This window comes from Canis aureus, chromosome 21 (genome assembly GCF_053574225.1).
Source record: "Canis aureus isolate CA01 chromosome 21, VMU_Caureus_v.1.0, whole genome shotgun sequence".
Classification (NCBI taxonomy): Eukaryota; Metazoa; Chordata; class Mammalia; order Carnivora; family Canidae; genus Canis; species Canis aureus.
In genome coordinates, this window is record NC_135631.1 from 23,426,532 (window position 1) to 23,438,846 (window position 12,315).

Consider the following 12,315-nt stretch of genomic DNA (forward strand, 5'->3'; position numbering starts at 1 on the left):
TATTTTATTTTATTTTATTTATTTTATTATTTGGAACTGTTGTTTTAGATGCAGGAAACTCAAGTGCAATTCAAGTTGCTTCCTGCTCTTAAAATCTATGCCAACAGACACCAGAAAAATTGCCACCGCCATGTAGAGCACCCCGATGTTTCTAGCAGCAATGTCCACAATAGCCAAACTGTGGAAGGAGCCTCAGTGTCCATCGAAAGATGAATGGATAAAGAAGCTGTGGTCTATGTATACAATGGAATATTACTCAGCCATTAGAAATGACAAATACCCACCATTTGCTTCGACGTGGATGGAACTGGAGGGTATTATGCTGAGTGAAATAAGTCAATCGGAGAAGGACAAAAATTATATGGTCTCATTCACTTGGGGAATATAAAAAATAGTGAAAAGGAATAAAGGGGAAAAGAGAAAAAATAAGTGGGAAATATCAGAAAGGGAGACAGAACATGGAAGACTCCTAACTCTGGGAAACGAACTAGGGGTGGTGGAAGGGGAGGTGGGCGGGGGGTGGGGGTGACTGGGTGGCAGGCACTGAGGTGGGCACTTGACGGGATGAGCACTGGGTGTTATTCTGTATGTTGACAAATTGAACACAAATAAAAAATAAATTTATTAAAAAATAATAATAAAGTAAAAAAAAATGTGTGGGCACTTTGGCCTTGGACCTCTGTGCCCCCGACATTGAACCCAACAGCATCCCCAGACCCTGTCGCTTAGCTCCAAGACTGGACAGGAAGCATCAGTGTATGCCCCACAGAACCTCAGAGGCCGAGTGAGCCCGTAGCAAGGATCAATTCCCATCTGCCTCCTGGGGGCCATCTGGCTAGGCCTGCCCACATCTGTGAATGGGCAGTGAGTGTCCTACTTTAGAAAAATGCCCTTCACTAGTAAACATACTAGGAAAGGTAGTCGGGCTATGTGTACACAGTCAAGCTCAAACTTCTCTGCATGGCCGTGCAGACTATCCATTTTGCCCCACCTTTCACCAGTCCCTACCTCCTACCCTGTGCTCCGATATTGCTAAACCACTCATGGGTCCCCACACTGTTTGCTGCCTCAGTGCCTTTGCACAGGTGGGCCTTGGCCTTGATTGTAATGCCCCGATTTCCCCTCCACCTGTATCTACCTACCAGTTATGATTGGGCTCAACTATCACTGCCTTTAGAAGCTTGAAGATGGCCAATGATGGAGAATGTAGTGGTCTCCCAAGTCAAGCCAAACTGGAGTCAAATCTCAGTTCACTCTCAAGTCATTTCACCTCCCTACACCTTAGCTTCCTCATTTATACACTGAGAGTGCTAATGTCAAACCTTCAGGGTTGTTAGAGAGTGGAAGATGCAAAATGCTTGGTGGAGTGGCTGACACATGGTGCCCGCGCAAACTCAGTAGCCAAGTTCATTATTCCCTGATTCCTCCATTCTGCCCTTCCATCCTAGACTGGATGTCTAGCACATCCCCTATGTGTGTGCTAGTTTTTAAAAGATTTATTCATTTATTTTGGAGAGAGAGTGAACATGTGTGTGAGCAGGGGGAGGAGCAGAGGGAGAAGGAGGGACTCTCAAGCAGCCTCCTCGCTGAGCATGGAGCCTGACTCGGGGCTCAGTCTCAGGACCCTGAAATCATGACCTGGGCTGACATCTAGAATCAGATGCTCAACCGTCTGCACCACCCAGTTGCCCCTGTGTGTGCAATTTCTTAATCTACTTTACCGAAGTATAATTTATATACAAAACAATGTACCCGTGTACATTTTGACAAATGTAGACACCCGTGCATACCTGTGCCTATGGTATGCCTTCCACCACCCCGAAGGATTTCCTTGTGCCCCTTCCCAATTAGTCTCTTCACCCCGTTCAGGCCCAGGCAACCACTGATCTCTTCCTGTTGCTAAGATTAAATTGCCTTTCCTAAATCCCATATAAACGGGATCATACAGCGCACACTCCACTGTGCTTCGTTCATTAGCATAATGTATGGAGATATCTCCTCTGGTGCATCAGTAGCACGTTCCTTATTGCCAGGCTTCTAACTTTGTGCTGTAATTTATCTGATGCCTCCACTAGACTGTGAGAACCCAGGATTCCTTTCTCGTCTTCGATTCCCAATTAGGCGTTCAGTAAATGTTAGCAGGAAGAAGGGAGGGAGGGAGGGAAGAAGCTGTCATGGGGATTTGCTAAGACCTTGGCTGCAACCTTGCATCTCGTGGGCCCCTGGGAGGCAGTACTCACATCCCCAGCAGAGCCCTGTCTGCAAGCACTTACAGCAGCCAGTCCACAGCCACCAGCAGGCTGATGTCCTCCGTTGGCAGGCCCACAGCCGTCAGGATGAGGAGCATGGTGACGAGGCCTGCGCTGGGGATACTGGCCGCACCGACGCTTGCCAGCGTGGCCGTGAGGCTGAGAGAACAGAGAAGACCAGGTCATGGGAAAAGAAAGAGGACTTGGCAAAACCATCCCTGGCAGGCAACTTTAAGCTCCAATTTTCCCGGCAGTCATAAAATTTCTTTTGTTTCTCAAAGAATAGAGAACTCTAGAGTGCCGAGACCCAGGAATTAGGGTCTCTCTGGATTCTACTCGGGGGTGATGGAAGTTTGTAAATTCATGGATTGGAGCCTTATCCTCAGCAGGATAGCCAATTAGCCTAATATATCATAGGGCTCCACTAAGGTAAGCGTGGCTCTCAAGCAGGCAAGGAAATAATAAAGAAGGAAAACAAATCACCCTAATCCTCCCCTGGGAATACCGCTGCATTCATTTCTGCTTACGCCTTTATGTCTCTGTGAGCCCCAGAGACATCTGGACTCCGTGGCAAGAGTCTGAGGAGGCCACTGCCAATGTTAACATGAGAACTCAGAAGAGCAAATAACCAGACCCGAATGAGTGGACATCGGGGGAACAAATCAACAGATTCCAAATGACATTAAGTTTCAGACGCCTGGACATTTCACCATGGACTGGAAAATACATTATTCAGAAAGAAGGCGCCAAGGAAAGATAATGAAATAACAGGAGACTTTCTTTCTGAAGCCCTTCATCATTTGCAAAGCCAAGGGCACACCCAGCACCATTTTGAAGTTGTCTCTAGAAGGGGGCTTCATCTAGGGTTTAAATGACCTGTCTAGACACCGGGGGGTCTCTGTGGTCCAGCAAAGAAAGGACAGTCACTTTTTCTCCTCTTTTTTGATGCCATTTATAAAAAGTCATTTCTAAAGGGAAAGATGCTTCTGAAAATATAGATTCCCAACTTGCTTTTGTGAGTGCTGTGAAGAAAAAAGGGGGTTCTTTACTTGCAGGTAGACAATTCTGGAGTTTCTAGAGTAGGTCCTCCAGCTCCAAACTAAGAGTTGGGCTCCCAGACTGGTTTAACTGAGCCCAGACCATCGCTGTGACCAAGCACAGAAACCTGGGTCTTACAGCTGGGAAGGACCTGAATTTGCTTAGTCTTACATATGAGGAAAGGAAGGCTCTAGGAGGTTTTGTGGTTTGCACTGGTCTTTCCACACTGCCATCCCTCCAGATTGAGGCCTGTCACCATACAGACACTTCCCCATCTGTGCTATTCCCCTGCCCCCTCAATGTGGAGCTGCTGTCAAAGCTTAAAGAACTCCATTTTCCTTGGATCCTTCTGGGTCATAGGAGGTAATAGTATATAGTGGGTATCAATGAAGATTACGGAATGGAACAAGCTGGATTCAAATCCCAGCTCTGTCACTTATTAACCACATGACGCTGAGCAACTTACTTAACTTCTTTGTGCCATGATGTCCTTATCTTCAAGAAAGGATCATCAAGAGCTAATAAATAAAAAGCTAATAATACAAAGCCGGGCACATTGCAACCCCCCAAATAAATGTGAATTGTTATTCTTATCAGGAAATCTGGGCAGGGTGAGGCTGCTTTGCAACAAAAACTTCCCTAAAGCCCCAAGAGTTAGAAGGTGGGAATTCTCAGCCATTTCCCTGACATGGATAGAACACCAGGAAAGGGGGACTTCCCAAGTTCCAACGGTCACGGCCTCAGCCGTTTTATTTACAACACCAGTTGCTTCTGTTATGAGTCATTCTTACACATCCCTTTGCACTGTGACCACATGGTCTGGTCCCCCCTGGGCTGAGACAAAACCCTATACAGAGAATTCTTCCTGTATATTGGGGGGCCCAATGGTGGTCCCCCCATTGCTCGTCCATCCCAATTAATCCCCTCACCCTACCATGGGCGGAGTGTCCGGGGCATTCTATATCCTGTAATGGCTTCTTAGGGACAGTGATCCCCACCTCTCTATCCCTTTCCACTTTTCCTGTCCTTCCACTCCCTGGCTCACTTCTCTAGGGCTGGTTCTTGGATGCAGTACAGAGTATTACACACACATGGTCACAGCAGAGCCTCACAGTAACCCTGCAAGGTACATATGGTAGGATCTGCTTTCCACAGGGGAAACCACAAATTGGGCAGATGGAGAAACTTTGGGTCAAACAGCTTGACCATAGTGTGCTGGGATTGGAACACTCATCTGCTTGACTGCGATGCCGTGCCAGCCCCTGATGCTGCCCCCCGACCCCCCACTCCGAACCCAATCCCTCCAACATTGACAATTGAATTAAGTAATTCCGATCATTGGTCACCAGTCCACCCTCCATCTCTTAAGTTTTCATCTAACGATGTGAACTGAATGGGAAATGTTGGCCTCAGGGTCAAGAATTCAGTGACCAGAAATCATCTTGTTTGGCTTCAAAAGGAGGGTCTTCATCTTTTGTTCGTCTCTGAGGTTTTTTGTTTTGTTTTGTTTTAACTTTTGGTAGAATTCACCAGTGACTCCATATGGACCTGGTGATACTTGTTTTGGAAAGGTTCTGTTTTCTTTTCTTTTTTTGTCTCTGTGTTTTAAAGCAAGAGAGATTGGCAGTCTCTCATGCATCCTGTGATGATGTGATGCGATTTAGAAGGCGTGGTACCCAGATCTGAAGCACATTTCCCCCCCGAGTAACTTCATGGCACTCAATACATCACTGTCACGTTTTCTTTCACATTCTAGAAGTATTGTATTTCACTGACCATCAGTAATGGCAATAATGCTAGTAGCTAGCATTTATTGACAGGTGACTATGTCCCAGGTACAATGCTCTCAACCCCCTAGAATGTATAATTATTGTCCCCAATATACCAACGAGGAAACTGAGCTCCTCCCCACCCTCCCAAAGTACTGTTATGGACTGAGCTGTGTCCCCTGCATCAAATCCATTAGTTGAAGTCCCAATCTCCAATGTGATGGTGTTTGGAGACAGGGCCTTTCTGGGGGGGGGTCATGAGGGATTAGCACTCTTATCAGAGGAGACATACAAGAGCTTGGAATCTCTCTCTCTCTCTCTCCACATGCCAAGAAAAGGCCAGGTGAGCAAATAGCAAGAAGGGCAGTCATATGCTAGCCAGGAAGAGGACAGTCACCAGGAACTGAATTTGCCAGTTACCTTTGTCTTGGTCTTCCCAGCCTCCAGAACCATGAGAAATCATTGTCTGTTGTTCGAGCCTCCCCGCCACCCCACCCCAGTCTATGATATTCTGTTACAGCAGCCTGAGCTAAGACAAGTACATACCTCATAGGGTGGTTGTAAGGCTTAGATAAATTAATATATGCAAGTAGGTGTGATCTTTAAGTTTACAGAGAAGTAATGTGTTTTTAATGACCTCTTAGGAAAGTGTTCTTCCTGAATTTCTTAAAGAACAAATACATATGGTAAAAATAGATTTAGTAAGACATGTGGATCCATACTCATGGTTTATTTGTAATAAAATGGTTTATGTTGTATTGAGAAATCTCTCCCAGCATTTCATCATTTCTGCCATCATCCTCTGAAAATGCTGAAGGGAACATATTTTAATGAAAGGAAAAGTGGATCCAGAGTCAGCCGACATGGTCCCCAGTTACAGCCCTCCTGGCTCATTATTAATGATGTAGCCTTGGACAAACTACCCTGCCCTTGAAGCCTGTGCTTTCTCATCTATTAAATGGGCATAGACATAACTGCCTTGCAACATCACAGGATTGTTTAAGAAAAAAATCAAATAATAACAGATTTCCAAAGCAATTTCACATGTGCGCTACAAACAGGCCTAAGTATGAGCCTGCTTCTTTCCTGTCATAATATTTTCCCTTTGAGACTGCCAATAGCTCCTCTTCTGTGTTATTTCCTTCATCATTCTTCCACGAGGGAAACTGAAATTCAAATGGCCCCGTCAAATGGAGTTAGTATGAAAGGGGGCAGGGCAAAAAGTCATTTCAATGCTCCCCCCACCCACACTCCACTCACCTCACAGTCACAATCTGGCCTCCGTCCAGGATAACACCGTTCATTTGGGCAATAAAGATGGCGGCCACTGCTTCATAAAGGGCTGTGCCGTCCATGTTGATGGTTGCTCCCACTGGGAGGACAAATCTGGTCACGCGCTTATCAATCCCCAGATTTTCTTCCAGGCAACGGAAAGTGACAGGCAAAGTTCCGGCACTAAGGAACAAAGAGAGAAAGGAAGAGACGAGTTCATGTCCACTTTAGAGAAGCAGGACAAAACACAATCTGGAATGCCACCACAAAATGTTTGTTCTTTTGTTCCAATCAAGCAGCGTGACCTGCAGAAAGCAGTGTCCGGAGCCAAATTAAAGACCAGCTGTTTAGAGTTTCAAATTCAATCTTATTAAGATGCTCATAGGCTGCAAGCTCTTTTTGTTGGTCCTGGTTTTTGAGATCAACTTAGAGCTTCAAATTCTTTTTCCTTTGATCAGTGTTTCCCTCTTGGATTAAATATTAAAGACCATCTGATTGACCACATTAATTGAGCTGCAAAAAAAGAAGAAATGTGTCAGAAAACAATAAGCTGTCAACAGTGAAATGGAATGAGGAATTTTTGAATGACCCATAATTTCATGCTAGGAACACTTTCCAACAAGATGACTACATGGGCTGCATCCAGCCTCTGGGATGGATTGCCCTGAACTAATTTTGAGAACGCTGGACAAACATGTTAAACACCATTTAGCCTGAACCTGAGCTTCTAGCAATTCACTAGGGACCCTCAGAGACAGTCTAGTCCCTGATACATGGTCATTGGCCAACTGTACAGTCTTGCAATGGCATAGGGCAAAAAACATGTGCTCTGTAGCTAAGCAAAGACCCAGTAAAGATGGAGTGACTCCACCACCGCTCATCCCAGGCCTGGGAGAGGAATTCATGACCCCATGACCCAGCCTCAAGGGCCAGAACCCCTGACATGTTCAAGTGTCTTCTAAATTAAGAGATCTGTAAGGATAAGGGTTACTGACAGCCAAAATATTATTTCCATGTGGAGAGAGGCACATGGGAAAGTAGGTGGATTTGCTTCAAAATTTAAGTAATATGGGAAGAAATGCAGAACACCCAAACTGCCATGTGAATGCTTTGTGGTCCATTCTCTTTGGGGTTTGGTTGTTTTGTTTTGTTTTGTTTTTTTGTTTTGTTTTGGGGGGCTTTTTTTTTTAATCTATTCAAACCTTAGCAAAGTGAATGAGATGCAGACATACCTTTTCCAACCATGCACTGACAGTCTTAGTCAAGTTCCCTCCTTCTACTGGTCAGAATTAGGGCTCCTGCCAAGCTTAACACAGACACCTGCCAGAGGCCTCAGTTTCCCAGAGAGTGGGAGAGAGCCATCAGCTTCAGAGAAGCTAAATAGAATGCAGATTCCAGGGCCTACTCAGAAACAGAAACCAGAAGCTCTAAAATGAGGGTCAGCTAAGTCTGCATCTTATTAAACCACTGGCCCACGGGCTCCCAGTAACTACCATATGGAAGCCAGAGTCCTCTTATGGGAACATTCTTTGTGATTTCAGCTCAGGGGTCTCATGCCTTCTCCATGGTCTCACATAAGAAGAGGAAATGAATGTTTGGAGACCTCTCCTTACTAAAACCTTATAAACCCAGGGAGAAAAGTTGGGGTCATTATACCTGTTGGCTGTCTCAGCTGTTTTAATGAGACCTCACCCCACCCCACCCTTTCTTAGGACCCCTTTGAAGGGTTGCCAGGACACCATGACTAGTCTGAAATGACAGCTGTAGTTGGTGGCTGGGATTCTAAATGTATGAATCTAAGGGGAGGACTTCTAGGAGGACTGGAATATGTTAATTTTTATTATTGTATCCATTTTCCCAAAACGTCATCAAGAGGACTTCAGACAAATAGATTGGAGAAAATAGTTGGTAAGTCATGAAAATATTCTCACTTTCTTTACTGGACAGGCTTTGTGTCTTAAAAATCCATATATACCCAATCAATCCAGACTGGTACTTGAGAATTTTAACTCTTTCCTCCGGTTCCAACATTCTGACATTGTTTTTTTGCTCCTGCCTCAGGGACCATATGACAGTTTTAAAAATTGCTAATAATAACTAGTAGATACTTGATAGCCACCCCCTTTATTTTCCAGAGGAGTTTCAACTGATGTCTGCAGGATGCAGAGAGGTGAGTCCCAGTCCACGCCCTCCATCAATCCTCCCTGACACCAGCCTGTTGAAAAAGAGAGTCAACCCCTCCCACTTCCCCTTTAGTCCAAGGTCTAAGGAGTTAGAAAGTATATTTAGCTGGCTGTACTGGGGCTTTGTGTTTTTTCCCTCTGGTCATAATGGCAGAGCTAGTTCTTAGTGTATGACTCATGCCACATTTTTTTTTACGTGTTTTTTTTTTTTTTTTTAAAGAAATTCCACATCCAGGCAAAAGCCACATTTTAACCAAAGACTAAAGTCACTTGAAATACAGGGTAATCAGGAGAAATGGGTCTAGTTCTGTGGCCTTGGCCAAACAACCCAAGCATTTGTCTGATTTAAATATGAACTTGGGCCATTCATATGCCTTTAGGATTTCCCTTGTCTTATAAACATGCTGGCATAACTGTCCAGTCATTCAAAGGAGAGATAATGATATTTTTGAAAGACTTAAAGATCAAAACCACAAAGATATTGGAAGAAAATATAAAGTAATATTTTATAGGTTTTGGTGGTGCGGTTCCTGAGGGGGGAAAAAAATCAAAATTCTAAATACTAAATGAAATCACTGACAACTTCAATAATACAGAAATTAAAACTCAGGGTGCAAAGCATAGCAAAGTTTTTAGACAAGTGTCAGGTGGAAAGGAACATCATATGTCAGGCAGACAAATTTTTCAAGACAAGTGTTAGGTGGAGAGGAACATCATTTGCAACATGTGACACATGAGTTAATATTTTTATACATGAAGACAGCTAAAGGCCAATCAAGAATGGATGAATTCCCCAACAGGAAAGGACCATCACTAACAATTTGCAGGGTGGGGGAGCCGGGGGAGGATGATCAATAAAAATACCAAGAGATGTTTCCCCTCACTAGTGATCAAAGAAATGCAAAATCAATGAGATCATTTTTCACCAGTAAGATTGGAAAGTATTAAAGTGACTGATAATATCCAGGGCTGGTGAGTAGGTGGGAAAAGGCACACTCTCACACCCAGTTAGTGAGGACATACACTAACGAATTTTCTAAGCAGCAATCTGGTGGCATGTTTTTAAAACAGTTGGTATGTTTACCATTGGATTCAGAAATTCCACTTCTGTAAATTTAGCCTGAGGGGATCATCAGACAAGCTTGCCAAGATGTATTTAGAAGGATGCTGGGCAGCCAGGGTGGCTCAGTGGTTTAGCACCCCCAGGGCGTGATCCTTGAGACCCGGGATCCAGTCCCACATCAGGCTCCCTGCATGGAGCCTGCTTCTCTCTCTGCCTATGTCTGTGCCCCTCTCTCTGTGTCTCTCATGAATAAATAAATAAAATCTTTAAAAAAATGTATTTAAAAAAAAGAAAAGAAGGATGTTGGTCCCGCCCTGCTTAATAGACACGTCTTAACTGTACACCACAGAGTGGAGGTGGGGTTGTACTGCAGCACCCAGAGTGTAGTATTATGCCATTTAAGGACAGTAGGAAGATCTATATTGATAGAACTTTTATGATATGTCGACCAGTGAAAAATAGCAGTTTACAACATCTACACGTAGTAAAAACTGGAAACAATACGTAACTGTTAAGATTCACTGAAAGGGTTACTATTAATTATCCCTGGGCAATAGAATAACTGGTGATGTTCATTTTATTCTTCAAAACTTTACTGTCTGAACTTTTTCACGATGAGTAAATACCACATTCATAACCAGAAAACAAATGTAAAATGAACCATGATTGCTTTGGGAAAAAAAAAAAAAAAAAGATGTTTTCTCCAAAGAGAAGGGATCTTTATGTTTGGAAATACATAGCCATATAAAATATATAAAACCAAGAAGGAAAAAGGCAACTTCAAGGTGTTTCCCTTCATCTTGGGAAACTGAATGCAGAATCTTGACCCTCGGAGTTAGATATTTTTTAGCATCTTCTGAAATCTCATATTCTACGAGTACCAAAATCTCATTGATTGGCAAAATGGAAATACAAATTTGGGTTCTCAGGTGGTCACCATTATCGTCCTGTTGGGCCACTTAAGGAAAACCTGACTGCCTGCTGAGTAAGTAGCCTTGGAACGGCTGTCATGCTGTGGCCATTTCACTGGCAATGCATGGTCACAGGCTCGACAACAAGGACGTGCCAACCTGTGACTCGAGACAATGCTGAGCTAGGGGCTGCACAGTGTGCTTGCCTCTCGGCCACTGGCTTCATGATCTCAGTCTTAGCTTTGTGCAGAAATACCAATGACTAGTACAGGCTAAGACAATAAAACTCTTCAGTCTTTGAAATTCTAAATAGCCAGGTGTTTCTTAGGTATTTGTTTTTGTTTGTTTTTGCTTAATTCAGTCCAAGATATCCAAAATTATATATTCTTTTTTTCTCTGCATATCTCTGGAATCCTCATTGGCTTCAAATGCCCGGGAGCTTAGTTAATGAAGAAGGAACAGACTCTCAGTGTCAAGTTCAACCAACGCCAACCTGATTTTCTCAAAATCAGTGGGGAAGAATGGTCCATGAGGGGTTCATGCAGAGATCACAGACTTGACTGATTTTGGGTGTGTTTGTTTTTTCTTTCTTTTTTTTTTTTTTTTTTAAATCTCACCTAATATGTTTACCAAACAAAAGCTCATTTTTTTTTCTACTTACTTTTGAGAAATAACTCCAATGGAGTGATATTTTGTGATAGCATTTTTCAAATCACAGGTGGGAGAAATTCTTAAATAGCTTAACATTCTGCTACATCCTTTTGGGAAAACATTTAAAACTAAACCAATACAACATGTGGCAAGTTAGGCATGCAGATTAACAGCGTGCATCTGTTTGGGAAATTAATATGAGATGTTTCCAGGATGGTTGCATATCAGCAAAAATGTTCATCAGAAAGCTTCTAAGTTCCTAGGAGCCAGAAATACAAAGCATTTGCCACCTTTTTCAGAATATTTTAATAATATGTGAAACATGTTCTCATTGAACTTTGTGATGAAAGCCTTTTGCAAAGAGGAAGTGGCAGGATGGGAAAGGAATGAGCAGAGAGAAAGAAAGGTGATTTCTTGTATTCTCTACCTGGAAGCGGTACCCAGGGCAGTGATCCAAGCTTGGAAAATGCCAGCGAAAAAGGAGAAAGGGTTTTTCCTGGTGACTAGAAAGTAAATCAAGGGGAGAAAGATGCCCCCATGGATGATGAGGCCCACAATCACCGTGATCATGTACATCCCCAGTTGCCTAGCAACCACTTCTAAGTCCTTGATTGCAATGATCTTTCCACAAATTAGGCAGGCAATACCCAGGGGAGAGTACCTGAAAAACATAAAAGAAAAAAAAAAAAAACATTGAAGAGATCCTTATGGAATTCACAGCTTATATCTGGGCTTTACCTGTACCACACCCTGAGGAAAGCCCTTTGCTTTTTCTGTACAAAGAGTTTTGCTTGGAGGAAGTCCATGAGATTCGACAGTTGCTATATTTTACTTCAGACTTACCAGCACGATCTGAAATCTGTTCAATGGATGTGGAGGCCCCTGTTCTGCTGGAAACTCCAAAGGTGAGCTCTGTTGCCCAGATGATTTTTAGGAGTAACAGACACTAGCTTTATCATCTCCCAGGTAAGCACCAAGCTTGAGAGGCATAGATTCTTTGAGAATTTAGTTTGGTTTCCCTGTTCCCCCAACTTGAAAACTGGGAATCCACTGTGAGCTTCCCAGAAAGCTCATTAAGAGTTTCACCAAGCTGGAAGCTGGTGTTTCTAAATTTGCTTTGTATTTGCCTTGGAAGATAGAAAGTTTATTAAAATATGAGACACACACACACACACACAC

At 43.4% G+C, this 12,315-nt stretch overlaps 1 protein-coding gene across 5 annotated transcripts in view; it reads right to left on the reverse strand.

Annotated features, from left to right (window-relative positions):
- Positions 1-12,315, reverse strand: part of SLC1A2 (solute carrier family 1 member 2) — a 151,703-nt gene that overhangs the window by 23,581 nt on the left and 115,807 nt on the right. For all 5 annotated transcript variants that reach the window (XM_077863599.1, XM_077863597.1, XM_077863595.1 and 2 more), the window contains 3 exons: positions 11,564-11,797; positions 6,317-6,511; positions 2,274-2,408 (listed from right to left, as the gene is read on the reverse strand). In XM_077863599.1, coding sequence (XP_077719725.1) covers positions 2,274-2,408; positions 6,317-6,511; positions 11,564-11,797 — 564 coding nt within the window. The remainder of the gene's footprint in view (positions 1-2,273; positions 2,409-6,316; positions 6,512-11,563; positions 11,798-12,315) is intronic.